General features: G+C 40.4%; 1 protein-coding gene across 5 annotated transcripts in view; it reads right to left on the bottom strand.

The window, feature by feature from the left end:
- Csrnp3 (cysteine and serine rich nuclear protein 3) overlaps positions 1–15,886 on the bottom strand; it is a 196,010-nt gene that overhangs the window by 11,441 nt on the left and 168,683 nt on the right. For all 5 annotated transcript variants that reach the window (XM_039104838.2, NM_001271225.1, XM_039104839.2 and 2 more), the window contains 2 exons: positions 14,004–14,263; positions 606–902 (listed from right to left, as the gene is read on the bottom strand). In XM_039104838.2, coding sequence (XP_038960766.1) covers positions 606–902; positions 14,004–14,263 — 557 coding nt within the window. The remainder of the gene's footprint in view (positions 1–605; positions 903–14,003; positions 14,264–15,886) is intronic.

The following is a 15,886-nucleotide window of genomic DNA, read 5'->3' as shown; positions in this document are numbered from 1 at the left end:
GAAGTCCATCACAGGCAACCAGATAGACAAAATGCCTGTGCCCCCCGGCAAAACCTTGTTTACAAAAATCTGTCTACTTATATTCCACTGACTGTTTGACAGCATCTCAACCCGCTCACTGCAGAAATGACAGAGCCTAAAGTGTTTACCTGACAGTGCCTACTTCGGACAAGGTAGAATAGAACTTGCTTTTTTAAAGGTCTCTCTAGCTAGGAACTTCTCCAGTAAGAATACCACTGGTGATGAATTGTTACGTCCACCCCATGGAGGAACCAGAAAATATGAACTCAAATGGAACAGACAGTGTCCTCTCCCAGACTACATGTAAGCAGGCTAAAATAGGCTGGTGTGATGACCGAATCTGGGAGGAAACACCTTCAATAAACTCAGCTGCGGTTTGAATTGGCATTCATAGTATGCACAGCATAAGCATTTTATGAACGCCCTTGAATTAGGGTTTCTTTCCCCTTGAATTATGTGCCTTTCCTTGTCAGCATTTTTCTTCTTCGGTTAAAAAAAATGCATTATTATACACAACATGACTGCTTCTTTCTGGGGTGGCATGTGACAGCTTTTCTTCAGGTGTCTGAGCTCCCAATCCTTACCTGACATTTAATGCCTGCCAGGCTGCAGGTACACGTTTCTGGATCACAGAACACTCTGCAGTCACAGCCGCAGTCCTCCCGAGACAGGCGGATGGCCCGCAGCTCGTGTTTTTCTTCCACGTCGATCTTCTTCACCCCAGAGGCTCGCAACAGAGCTCTCCGTTTTTTTGTGGGCAGGGGTTGCAGGAAGAAGTATTCGTCGACTTCCGTGTTGTCTAAATCGATATCGTCATCGGAAATGTCATCCACGGTCAGTGTGCTCGCTTCCTCCGATTCTACAGTGCCATTCTTGGTCATCTACGAATACAAGGAAGCAAACAAGGATGTCATTTGGGCAGAGTCCAAAATCCCCCCCCTTCAGTGTTGCTGAGGATGAGCTGAGCTGTCACGCAGAGCGTCCCCGGGACTGCAGAAGTCAGAGGAAGGAAAAACAATGGTGTCGAAATAAAAGGCTTTTTAAATGCTCAACCCTTAATCTCTCAAGGTCAGTGACTACAGATACAGCTTGGGCAAACATAGTGTAACCAGATCAGAGGTCATAGACAACCACGCGAGAAAGCTGTCTTTGCCCTCAGCCCACAGTGACATCTCTGATGTCAGAGGAAATGTGCCCTGGATCAGAGGTGACTGCATCTCAGTGGGCGCCATGACTACCTTCCTCAGCAACTGCCATGTCCTTGGAAGTATGTGTGACTTTGAGGCCCCTGAGAAGCACACATACTGGACATGAAGTCACACTGTGCACGGCTGGGATGACAAGAGAGCACAGTGATTACCCAGAACAATCCAAGAAGGAAGGCACGATAGAAGTAATCAGTCAGGTCAGCATGCTCTCAGCAAGACAAGGACATAGATTAATGCTGGCAAGGACTCATCAACCCACAACCGAGACAAACTGTACTCTCAAAGGAATGCATGCAGACCTCCCTCCGAGCAAAGGCATGCTTTCTATATTTATGGGGACACTCATTCTTTTACCTACTCGGCTATGCACACGCGCGTACACACACACACACACATACACACACACACACACATTCATATATATATATACATATATATATATACACACACACATATATCTTTTCTATATTAATCTCATCCATCAGTAAGCCCTAAATATAAATTTCATTTGTTATTATTATGAAATCACCTCTTGTTTTCTTCATACAAAACATGTTGAAAAAAGTTTTCCCTGAACGTGAGCAAAATATTTTTTGCGAGGAGCAGCCCAGTAATAAAGGCAAAAACTTCACAAGAAATAAATCAAGGATGTTCTAAATATAGAAGGTAGCTAAATGATTTAATTTATTACACTCTAAATTTCATTAATTACGACTATTACTATGCCTGGTGAACTTGACAATTCATCCATTAAGTAGTGAAAATACTCTAGAGACACCAGACATGCCCCCGTCTTCATAGGAAAGAGTCTCGTATTTAGATAGAAGTATTTACTCCTGGACAATAGCTTTAGATGGTCCAACTCTGGGTGTCCTGCAGAGAAAAATTTAAATTAGACGTTTACCGTACTGTAGGGAAATCTCCACAGAAGAAAGGACCAGGAATAAGTGCATATTGCGGTATATTGCAAAGGGGTCCTGTGGTGTATCCTCTACAGCAACTTAGCTATGTCCTGGGACTTTTTAGAATTGAGCCTGTCATCTCAGAAAGGCCTTATTATTGCACACTGTTCCTTAGTAGTATCTACTCTATATTTCCCCCTTGGAATTTCTAAGAAAGTGTACATAGCAGGACATGTCTGTGTAGGTATGCATGTATGTACACGTGTGTGTGTAAGTGAGGGGGTGATGTTGGGTTATCTTAGTCTACTATTCTCCATCTTAGTTTTTGGGGTTCCCCGTTTGGCTATGCTGACTGAACAACATGTGCCCAGGTTCTGTTTGTCACAGACTCCCCTGTCTCTACTTCCATTCCCTATTTCTTCTGTGGGAGCCGGATGTAAACTCAGGTCCTTATGCACAAGGACTTTCTGACTGAGCCTTCTCCACGGCCTGGCATAATATATACCTTGCTTAATCTGGGGTGCCCAATACAAAGATGTTGCTTTGGTTGCGGTTAGCATTTCTAATCATTCCCTCTCCCTAGCAATCTGCATGCTTCCGGTTATAAAGATCTGATTTTCTAAAGACATTCAAATGGAAACCGTCTAGCACACTCGATCTTCACCGAGTGAAGCTTCTTGACGAAGTGTCCCCTTTCACTTCCCTCAGTGGCACCAGGGCTCTTTTAGCTAACCCCTGGCCGGCCTATGTGAACTGCAGCAAGCTGCTGACTCTGGTACATTCTTCCTGTGCTATCTATATTACACAACGTTTCACTACACATTACAGTGCAATGATGTTTACTTTGTACAAATAGATACGTTCTCACAACAAAATCTACAACTTAAATGGCAAGACACAGATAAAAAGGAGGCAGCTATCACAAGAAGCACAAAAATCTTAAAGCAAGTCAAATTGAGGCCAAGGCCAAGGCTAAGTGTAGGAGCACCGGCCTGTAATCTCAGTACTCTACAACTGAAAGAAAAAGACAGTGAATTTGAAGTCAGCCTTGAACCTTTGAAGTCAACATTGAAGAGGCAATGTTGTTGTTGATTTTTTTTTTCTGAAAAGGAATAAGAAGTGAGATGTTTAGGTAGTATTTACAACCGTAGTAAAGTTGTTAGGGTTACATGATTAATTGGTACCTAACAATTAAGAAAAAATTAAATATTGGTATGTCTGACTGAAGATTGAGTTTACTCTGACTATAAATGTTCTTAGAAATACATTCCCCATCTTGTATAATTCATACCCTTCGGTTACAAGTAATATCATTTTAAAATAAAAGATTAAGAATCAAAATTCCTTCCAATGTAGCTATAAATCTGTTTCCATCTTGTTCAAGAGCTGTAATTTTTCTTTTTGATAATCACCTATAACATGAACATGATCTTATAAGTTCCCTACCCCCTTGCAACTGTTCAAGATGATTTCTAATGAAGACCAGGGCAATCTAGTTGAGCTTGGTCAATTGGTCATATCGCCCAGTCTTTGGTTTCTATGTTGCGTCTATTGGCTGCTTTCCCCAATCTCTATGACGTAACTCACAGAAAGCAACATAAAAGAAGATGGGCTCACTGTTTGAGAGGGTACAGTCCACCACGGCAGGGAAGCACAGGCAGGAATGTGAGACAGCCTTTGATTGCTGAGACCAAGGAGCAGAGAGCAGGTAGCTCACTTTCTCTCTCCCCTTTCTATTAATCCTGCTAGACAGTGCTACCCACATTTAGAGCAGGTCTTCTCTCCTCAGTTAAACCTCTCAGGAAACACTGCTCAGATATGTGTCTCCTGGGTGATTCCAAATCCAGTCCAACTGACAGTGAGATCAGTCATCATGGTTGCCTTTGAGGCATATTCCCTACCATGACCTTTCACTGCAATCTGTGCCCTCCCCCCCCTTTTTTTTCAGTCAAGACTCTTTACCATTTGGTGTGTCACACATGCTGCCTTGAAATGTATTTGAGAACAACATGGGTGGAAGCCAAGAAGCTCCCTTCCTTCCCCTCCAACACCTTTATTTCACTCTGAAGATCTGCTGCAAAGGCTCTACCACGATCACCTCTTCTGCTTTTTTCTGAGACATCTACTCCAGGGCCATCTTCCCTGGTAAGAATATTCTGGTTCCACAGGACTTTTCTTCCATGACATGAGTGATGTTTTCGATGGTTTTTCCTACCTCAAAACAGAACCATTGGATAGCCAGAAATTGCTCTTTACAAATGAGATGCCATATTTGATATACCAATGAGTCTCAGATGCCCTGAGATCTCTCTAGTGCAGATTGAAATGAGCCAATTCTCGTGTAGTATTCTATGTCTTTATCTTATAGATTCAAAGGTTCTGTTGATACCTGGTACAGTGCTGGGACGGGTTAACATGCTCATTTGCTGATGGGGTGGTTTTATCTGAGGATGGTTGATTTAAAAGTACTTGTTATTGGATGTTCTATGTTAAACACAAAACACCTGTTTAGACACACAGCATGCACAGTAACAAGCGCTTTCAAACATACACTCACTTTTGAGGTGGGTTCGAGGTTACATAAAGCTTTCAGAATGGGAAAAACCTTTGCCAACTGTACACATAATCAGGCATTAAAATATAAAGCATTAAAAAAATTAAACCACTCCAAATTAAAATCGTTCAATCAACAAATGAGCATTTTAGCTGCTCAATTCTCAAAAGAAGAAACACAAATGGTCAATAATTACATGAAAAAATTCACTGTTTTTAGCACTAGGAAAATTAAAATAAGAATATATTGATGTCCATTTCAACCTGGGTCAGAACATCATCAACAAAACAAAGGACAACAAATGGCATTCTAAGAAAGATATCTGGAAAATAAAATGTTTATACTCTGCTGATAAGAGTACAAACTGATGGAGTCATTACGGGAATAAGTATAAAAGTTTCTCGGCAAACACCACCCAGAACCATCATATGATCCAGCAGTTCCACTCCTGGCTGTAAACCTAAAGGAACTTAGATCAATATGCCACAGCGATTAACCTTATGAACCAGTGCTTGTTACAGCACTGCTCACAACAGCTAAGCTATGGAACCAGCCAAAATGTCCATTAACAGAGGACCAGGTAAAGTAGGAGACATATTCCAATGGAGTTAGTACTTAGTTTTAAGGAAGAATAAAATTGAGTCAGTTGTAGGGAAAGAGATAAAACTAGAGATCATCATGTCAAGTTAAAGACAATCAGATTCAGAAAGACAAATATTTTTATATGTAAAATCTAGAACTGATGCATATATCTACATATATCACGTGTGAAAATTATTATATAGAGATGTTTTTGTATATGCCATAGGAAATAAAGGGAGAAGAGGGACAATGGTAGGAAAGAAGGGAACTAAAGAGGCAAGTGGGAGAAATAAGATGTACTGGGAAAAGAAAAACAAATACAGCCTCTCTTGTCTCATATGCAGAATCTGTCCATTCATTTATCCACCCACCCATCTATCCATCCATCCATCCATCCATCCACCCACCCACCCATCCATCCATCCACCTACCCAACCATCCATCACCTATCATCTAACACTATCAATGAATGATATAAATGCAGAGGAGGGATTTTTAGAGGAATGAAGGACATCAGAAAGGACCACAATGAGGGGTACATAAACACAGTTTAATGATATAGATGTATGAAAATGTTATGGGGGAACCCATTATTTTTACACTAACTGACAACAAGTCATTAAAAAAAAGCCAGGCATGGTAGTGCACACCTGGAATTTCAGTATCTAGGAAATAGCAAGCATGTTGTAAGTTTGAGATCAGTCCCAGACACATATAAAAATCCTGTTTCAAAAGACTAAGGTGTGGAGATGAACTTTGGTAACAGAGCATTTGACTAGACACACACACACACACACACACACACACAAATCTCTAAGTTATAAGTATTATCAAGAACCCTGGCTTTTAACTCTGCTCTGGTTTGCATATGGAAAAAAAAAAGATTAGAAGTGGAAGTGAAAAGAGTCATAGAAACAGTTGTGAGGCAATAATAGGAAGTTGTTGAATCCACGTATCAGAAGCTATTCTAATGAATTTTACCTGTATTACTGCATTTAGCATCAGAATCATAAAGTAGATATTATCACTATATATGTTTACCTAGAGAGAAAATGGAGGCACCAGAATGATAAAGTTTGCCCAAGATCACCAGGGCTATGGGTCATGATCTAAATAATCTAATTACATACAGCTCATAGTCATGGCACATAGACACAAAAACCAAAAACAAGCAACCAAACAAAATAAACAAGCAAGCAAACATAACATCACTGGATAGCAGTTACGATCAGAGAGCTGACCTCAGTACCAGAGTGGGCTGGAAGACAAAGAATGTTACATACTCCCTTCAGTTTTCTCTTTCGGAAATACAGGCTAGGATTCAGACACAGAGAACAGAGGACACCAAAGAAAACAGAGCACTGGAAAGGGGGTTCTCAATTCGGATGGAAATACTGCTAGGAGGAACTAGCCAATGCTCAGTGACTTCTGTGTGAGTCTTGATTTTCTCAGCTTAGTCATCTATCCTGGATTGTTTCAAACCAGCATAGCTTTTCCCTAATTTGCAGTAATATCATACCACATTAATTTTACTGGTTGATTTCACATATATTTCTCCTATTGTATTGTGCACATACTGTGGGCAAAGCCTCTGTTTGTCTTGCTTTTTATTCTATTTCTAGCACTTTGGTAATGATAAGTCTTACATAATTGGTTAATAAATTGGTTTTAGTAAATGAAAAGATTCTCTTAACCACTGTGCAATACTATTAGTTCCTGTGACAGGTATGGGGCTTTAGAATGGAGAGTAGTCTGCCTTCTAAGGACCTGCAGGTCTGCTGGGAAAAAGGATGTAATAAACATGACACGGTGTAGTAAATGCACTAATATATAAAATATATTGTACATATTATATATTAATATGCAATATAATTATATAAATACAAATATACTTGTATGTTTATATTAGATATAGATATATTTATAATTTACTTATTATTTATATCATATAAATATATAATTATATATACAGTATAAAGATATGTAAGATAATTATGTATAGTAATTTATATATGCATATACATATATACACACTCTGTAGAAGTAAGGGGAAGAAGAAAGTAAAGGGTAAAGGCAAGGCAAGGTACCAAGATAAAAGCAAAATTATTTATTTGCTTTTCTGATTTCATAGTGTCTGAGAAGAAAATGATCTTCAAGTCAGAAATAGGAGAACAGACAAGCCAAGAAGGATTGACAGCAGAGATGAGGAAGCAGCAGCTTCACGTGAGAATCTTTGGGCCCAGAAGACTCATGCTTCACAATGATGAAAAAGTCTAAGTTATGATTGCTCATCCTAACATCTGTGAGGAATCGTGGGGAGAGAAATTAAATGACGATCAAAATGGGAATGAATTGTTTTTTAAAAATGCTAATTCTGGAAAACAATATTCTAAGAAGAATGATTTAAACAGATGGCCTCCATAAAGGGGATAAAAGAGAGCTGTGCATACTAAACTACTGACAGGGTTCATGAGAGAGAACTAACCATTGCTCAAACGAACTCTATGCAGAACCTCAGTGTAGAAAAGCTCAAAGTGAGGTGCAGAAGCTGGAAAGCTGTTGTCTTGAGAATCTGTTGTCCTTGTATAAACCTAAGAACTCATTTTGAAGCTCCAAGAAGACTCCATAAACATTCTTCACATGAAAACAACAGTGTCTAGTTAACGAGTGTGGTTGGATAAAGAAAATGGCTTTGAAAATAGTGGCTTCGGTTGCTGTATCTGTGTGTCTAGGACGGAGACTACAACATTTCTATGCATCAGTGACAGGGGCTCTTTACTGGCAAGGATTCCTGGTTGAGGTCATGGCGAGGGGATACCTGAGCCACTCCCACATCCTCCTAAGAATCACAGCCTTGACAGACTTTCTCAAACTTAGCCCTGCCTTGTAAAATACAGTTTTAAAATGAAGCCCTGGATAAGGACAAGAAGATTGTTTGTCAAAACATAACCAAACCAAACTTCACATCTGGCCTTAAAGAGAGCCCTGCACCTGGAGATACTAATATTTTTATTTATATCACGAAGCCTATTTGGCTGAAACAACTTGAGGTTCTTGCTTGCTTGCTTAGCTTTTCTTTTACTTCCTTCCTCGGTCTACTTACTTAATAGGAACAGACTGGTCAAGGTCCCAAAGGCTATTGGAATCTTCATGTGCAGCTACAGAATGAGCAGACATGAGTTGAGAGCAGACAACGTAATAACATTCCTGCACCCTGGGAAGATCTGTACACTGGTGCATCTGTAGGCTTAGATCAAGTAGCACAAGTGGGTGCTAGTGAACAATACTGTACTGAGGTGGGGAATCCAGGGCAACAAAAGCCCTGCCCCAGCAGACTCAGTGGGAAGAACTGGGAATGTTTAACAGCACAGAACAGAAATACCTATAAACTATAAACTATGTTCAGATATGTGCCTGTCTACAACACTGCTTTTAAACACCTGGAGTTCTTCTGATAATCAATATATTTTGTATCCCACAGTGCCAATTTGGGGTGAAAGGTAAGAGATATTGTAGCAGGTTGCTCTGTGGAAGATGGAGCTCTCTTTTTAAAGCCGTTTGAAAAAAAAATCACTATCTTAACAAAGTCATGCATTCTGGGTAACCAGACAAGGGTAATTTTCAGGCTACTGGGTACAAGACATGCATGGAATGACTAGTTTATAAGGTCTTTGGCAAATGGAAGGAAAAACATTCATAACACTTTGATATTTGGTCAATTTTATATTCTATCTCTTCAGTTTACTAGCTATGACTGCCACATGGCAAATTAAAACATTTTAGTCACTTCAGCCAGAACTTACCCAGCATAATGTGGCCTTCTAGCTCAATGAGTAAGGCATCTGGAATCATTAAGAAGTCTTCAGCACCACAAAAGTTACAGAAAATCATAATATCCACCTATAAACTTTATCTTTTCTAGAAATTCATCCTTCTTGTGGCTTAGAGCAATAATCGCCTCTTCAATGGCAAAAAGTAAGCAGGATGCAGCCAATAGCATTCCAAGAGCTACTTAAGCCACCGACACAATGAAAACAGTCATGATCATGTTTGACAAGGTCTGCGCCTTACATATTCCCTTGCTAGCTAATTTCAAGAGGCCATGGGGAAGAATGAAAACACAATTCATTCCAGTTAAACAGCACCCCACGTTAAATTAGGAAAATTTATGCATAATTTTTCCTGAATTAAAAAAGGTAATATTTCTTGTACAGGAAGAACATAAATGTTTGATTATATATCCTTAATTGCTCCCTAATAACTAAAATATTGCAATATTATGAAAGAACACATTCTTAAGTACATTACATAGACATAGAGTAGAGACCCACCATTCAGCCTCCATTATTTTGGTTAGGTATATTTTCTCTGTACTTGTCAAAGTTGGCTGTATATATCTGAATAAGACCAGGCAGGTACTTGGCATAGCGGAGTTTTCAAGGCATTTTTAGAAGCTTTGCTACTTAGTATGTTCTTGAGCCTTCTCTAAGAGTCTACCACAGAAGTTCTGAACAGTAATTAGCTCTAAGCAATGCCATGACAAACAAGATAAGACAGATCTAAAAACGAATTGCAACATAAGGAATTAAATTAAAACCACATCTAAAAATGCTGAAACTGTGGGTTTCGGAGATAATTCATCCTTCTCTCTCAAGTGCCTAATCCCATGCCTTCCCAGGGACATCTGAGTTTTTTCTTTATCTGGACAATCAACCCAAGACTTTTGAAGAGATGCGGCGAGCTGGGCTGGAGGTGGGGTGGAGAACTGGAATAAGGCATGGGTAATCATTACATAACTACAGTCCTCATCAGTCTGAGATTTTGAGTGAAAATGATCTAGATACATTATTTTTAGAGGGCCCACTATTAGAAGCTGGCCATTCTGTGCTTTAACTTTGCACAGAAGAGTCAATAACCAAGTACCACGCATGAACACCCAATGGAGAAACCCAGACGAGACTATAATCCCACAGAGCAGCTAGAGAGGGTAGCCAGAAGTGAAGAACCGAGCCTCAACCCCAGGAAGCAAAGGGTGATTTGGATTGTGGATGCACTGGCAAGGAGAAGCAAATCACATCTGCAGAGGCCACATTGAATTTCTCTGAGCAGTGCAGTAGAGTCCTCTAGGGTGAAACTGGAGGGGACTAGGACACCAACCCTCTATGGAACCTGCAAACAGCTGCTGGATGCATTCCCCAGAGACAGGAGAGATGGAATCATGTGCAATGTAATTGTTCAAGAGTGTGGTGCAGATTATTAAATCTGGGCATTTAATTTGCAAAGGAGGATAGTATTACGATGACTACATTGATTACCATGAAGTGTGTGACATCTGAATGGGCTTGACAGGAAAAACGGAACTGCACTCTGTAATTTAGAAGCCTAAAGCTACTTATTTCTTCTAGGAACATGCATTTTATTCAATTAGTTTTTCTCCATTACTTATTTATAGTCAATGTGTGAAACAACCATGGTGCCAACAAACACGATACACTTGAAACCCTCCAATAAAATTGGATTTGTTCTAGACATCTAAGTGTCTGAATCTATACAATTCCTTAATATCTGTATAACACACACCTCAGGAATTGAACTAGCAAATTAGAAGCACTTTATGGTCAAAAAAACATACTTTGATTCTTGATTTAGTTCCAAAATGTTTATTACAAGGAAACTTCTAGAAGCGTGTATAAAGAGCTCCTCTGTTTGGAACCCAGCAGATTCTCCAGGAAATTCAGAGGCATTGTGTGTGAAGACTTTATAGTTGCTGTACAAAGCCATTGTCTTTTCAAATAGGTAAAGTGAAAGTCCAGTGAGTTACTGGGCCTTCACGATGAGGGCTTGGGGAACAGCCAATGTGTCACACAGGCTGCTCTGTATTACTTCACAAGGAGTTTACTGACACTCCCAGAAAACCGTCTCAGGAAAAACCCATTTCTCTCTCTCTTCCTCTCCCTTTCCCACCTGTGTCTCAACAAGGTTTTATTAACAGCCCTACCCCATTTTGAGGTAACTTTCTGCTTCTGCTTGAGTGCTAAGAATACAGCACTGGGCGTCTCACCAACCTTATCCTCCTCAACCCATTCCCTCTTTGGATGCCCCCTCTGTACCAAGGGTTTTCTGTTGCTCCCATCCAAAACCAGGGAATCAACTTTGTGACATCCCCTTCACAGAGCAAGTCACACGTGGAAACAAATGTGCTACAAGAGAAATTCCTAGTATTGGTGAAATTTGGGGCACAGCTATCATTTTGTGCTAGTAAATTTGGGATCATTTAAACCTTAGACAAGTATAATTCATGATAGTTTTCCTGTAAATCATGAAAATCAATGCTAGAGTAACTGCCGTGAAAACATACAGGCTCTCTTCCTCATATTTCAGAACGCCTGTCTTCACGGCTGTGAGGTGTTAGCTTCAGGGACCATGTGTTTCTGAGTACATGTGTACGGAGTCAGGAGAGGGTAAGTGCAGATCACTGCAGTGTCCCTTGCTGTTAGCTTCCTGGCCATTTGGAAGAAGGGATGGTAACCAAATGCTATCTGTTTAGGACCTCACCAAAGGGAACGTTGCATGCTTTCAAATCAGAACTGGGTGCTTCCACATAAAAAAGAAACCGTAGGAATGGCACCTGCCTGGGTGTCCCCTGCTGAGATGACTTCTTGTCCTTACTTATCCCTAAGCAGAATTTTACTAATAAGTCTCCAGCGCTCCCACTATTTTTTCCTCTCCTGTTCTGCTTGTTAGAAAAGAGCCTGAAAAGAGGAGGAAGGACTGCAGCAGAAATGGCTTACTTCCTCATGTGCCAGGGCGGCTGCAATTCCTTCAAAGAGTCACACATACAGTCACCATTGGAAGCTTTACTTCTCAGATGCCTTTACAGTCTCTGTTGTTAGAATCCACTGTACACACCACCAGACCCTGGAAGAGGATAGAGTGTGCTTCCTAGTTCCTATATGGGGTAATCAATTAATTTAATAAGAAGGACCAAAATCATGACAACCAGTTTCCTAGGCGGTAAGGTAGTTCTTTTCTGCCTATGTGATCCTTTGATCTCAGCTATGTTCCTGTGATTTTATTCCATTGGCTCTTTGTGAGGATTAAATTCAATTGCATGTACAAAAGGCTTAGCAAATAAGAAATCTGATTGGCAGCCACTACCATTGATTCAGGATTATTTGAACTTGGAGAACGATGTCATTTTTGGCGGGGGCAGTGGAGTGAGTTTGCAGGGAAAGGTGGAGTTGAAAAGCAAACTTAAGAGTCATTGCTAAAATAAGCACTCGGAAATCAGAAAAACAAAAACAGCCATGGTAAGGAACTTAAAATGAAACCTGACAAACATACTGGGAAAGGAAATGCGACCTCCTCAAACTGGGGTGTGTGTAGCTCAATTTCACTCACTGTCTTTTCACACAATGGAGGACAGGCATATATACAAACAGTAAAATATAAAAAAACAGAAGCATACGCCACACCTCTGCTTTCATTAATTGATGGTAAGGGTGGGTGACAGATTCTTATGGTTTTTCTAGACCACAATGATTGGGTTTGTCGAGACTATTCCCAAAATGTTCTCTTGGTCATTAGGTATCAATGGGAGGGTGTTCTTACACATTAATAAGCGACAAATCCATGCTTCTACTCAGCCAAAGGCATTTTCTCAATTTTGTTTTCTCCAACTTAGATACTGTCCCCACACTTCTTGACAACACAAAGGTATTCCAACTCACATCGGAGAAGACCTCACCATCTATCTACAGCCTTTTTCTATACTTTTGTGTCATTCCACATCATAGAGAGCACTCAATGGTATGTCACCTACAGCCATTCATCCGCAAGCCAGCTTCCTGTTTCCAACTGTCCCTCTGTCTCTGTAAATCCAGCTCATCCCTCAGGCCTGCCTATCTGAGCTCCTAAGTCCCTGTCTCAAATGTCTCTTTCTCTCTGTTCTGTTCAGTCCAATCTCCCCTTCCCTCACCTCTCTCCTGGCTAGCTCTAACAGCTGCTTCACCGACAGGTCTGACTGTACACCTCTGCTCTTTTAACGTAGCCTTCTTCACCCTCATACTATTCTCACATGATTACATGACTGTCATAAGGCACTGCAACTCCAACCTGTGCTTAAGACTTCTGGTAACTTCCTGAGGACAAAGAGGGAACACTTTGCTGTGGTTCCATAGTCTATGTAACTCACCTACCTCAGGCCCAGCAAACATCCCTGGACACCCTCTGTGCCTAGTCCCTAGTTCAGATCTTCCTCTCCCTCCTTCCAGGAGTATTTCTAGACTTCCTGACCACATCTGTTTCCCATCAAAGACTTTTATAACACCTTACAACTTTCCTTCATAGCCCCAAATGAAATTCTGCTTCAATTTCCTTTGACTGCTTGATTGATATCCTCCGCTCCTACTAACATGTGGCCTCTCACAGACAGGGAAGCACATTTATTTCTAGCTTCCTGCTAGCTCCGGTTCACGCACACTCATACAGGTGGTGCACGATGTAGCAATCTCCAAAAGTAAGCATTTTTAGAATGGATGAATAAATAATGTCAGGTAAGAGTCTCATGGAAAGAGTACAGCTTTGTAAAAAGAAGAAAGGAACAGAAAGACAAGAAAAGTAATCCATGGGCAGCTTGTCTGTCATGGAAAATAGAGTCAGACCCATGGAGAAATGTGGTTGGCTCAGACGCTCTAAGAATAGGAGATTTTTGCGAAAAGCAAACAAACGTTTCACCTTTAGTTTTAGAGAGTTGAGCTTCTCCTCCCTGAGGTGTTCTCTCAGCATCTCCCGGTGCAGCCGCTCCTGCTCTCTTGCGAACTCTCCCAGGGTGTACTGGCGCACGCTGTTGTGACGGCTGGACATCCCAAGAGTGCTGCCACCCTGGCTGGGCACACTGGTGAAGCCCTGCCTCCTGGTGAAGTAGTACACGGTGACACAACTGAAGTGCACATTCTTCGTCCTCAGCCGTTTCTCTCTTTTGAGGATGGAGGAAGCTGAAAGAGAAAAGAAGGTGGTCAGCGAAGCCCAGGGCAGCAGCTCCCAGATGAGGCCAAGAGTGCCCTGAATTCTGAGTCTATTGAGGACCCAAATGTTTGGAGCCTTGCAGGCTTGGAAAATACTGAATCTCAGAATTGGCAAAGAGGCCTTTTAATTTCCTTTCTTATATTTTTTTCTAGGCATAGTAGAGTGTATTTTAAATGTTTTTGTAATTGCTCTCGAAGGAAACTTCTGGAGAGTTGCCAATTATTTTTGGAATTAGCAGCAGAATTTTACTCATTTCCTTGAATGCCTTGAGCTTTGGATTTCCAGATTTCATACAGACGGCATTATACTATCATCAGAAAAGTCACAACATGGGGCCCTCCATATCTTGGGTATCCTTTTGATGAATATACTTTTTAAAAAACTAGCAAAATAAATTGAAGGAATAAGTCCTGGTATTCTCCAGCACAGAGCAGTGGGTATAGGGCATAAAAACTTCTTTAATATTTTATAAAGAATAAGAAGAGAGGCACTGAAGGGTTCCAAGACAAAGAAATGACAAAGGTTTTTGAAAATATTAATTGTAGTCAACCAATAATTGTGTATTATATTAATATACACATTAAAAGAGCTGGCTTGCTCTGTGGATAGGAACAATTGTTGCATGTCAATAGAAATGCATTGTTCACACTTCTGAAAAGATAAAATAATCAAAAGTAATAAAAAAAAATCCAGGGCTGGAGAGATGGCTCAGCGGCTAAGAGCACCCGACTGCTCTTCCAGAGGTCCTGAGTTCAATTCCCAGCAACCACATGGTGGCTCACAACCATCTGTAAAGAGATCTGATGCCCTCTTCTGGTGTATCTGAAGACAGCTACAGTGTACTTATATATAATAAATGAATAAATCTTTTAAAAAAATACATTCATGAAAAACAGCTTATCAGCACTATGAAAACAACTTAAATCTAACACAGCTCTCATTAGGTAAAACAGTACCTCTTGCCCTTTAAATAACTATAGACAGTGGTATTATAATACAAATATTAAGATAACAAAAATGCCATAGAATATTTCAGGACTGCTTCCTCTTCATATTATTTTTTAATTAATAAACTTGTATTCTTTTTATACAATAGTGATTTTAAACCATGGGATTGCCAAATCAAGTTAATGAGTGTTTCATGTGTTGGTGATAGAACCATTATCATTAGCTGTGGGAATGGAAGAATGGGATGAGCATGGGGGAGGGATTGCGTACATCTAGGAGTGAGCAAAAGAGAGTTGGATGTGTTATCAACACGACCTCCTGAAGCTGGGCACCAGGATGGGCTATTTGGTTGAGTCCCCCCCTTTTTTTTATGGTAGAACAGTCCAGACTTAGGGAGTCCAAGTGATTTTGTTTACTATAATTGGTGTCCAAAGTAAACTTAGACATTAAAATGTCCAAATTTTACACCCTGTGATAAAATGTCTTATGACTGCAAAAGAAAGAAGTCATTCAAGAGAGAAAAGCATCTATTCTGTTACAGGTCTAAAGCCTATGTCCTTCACACTCTCAGATGGGCTGAAGTTCTCTGGAGTGTAATTTGTTTGGACTAGGATTCTCACAGTTAGAGTCAGATTAAAATGAAA

This window comes from Rattus norvegicus, chromosome 3 (assembly GCF_036323735.1).
Source record: "Rattus norvegicus strain BN/NHsdMcwi chromosome 3, GRCr8, whole genome shotgun sequence".
NCBI classification, from domain to species: domain Eukaryota; kingdom Metazoa; phylum Chordata; class Mammalia; order Rodentia; family Muridae; genus Rattus; species Rattus norvegicus.
This window is presented reverse-complemented; position numbering and strand designations above follow the sequence as displayed.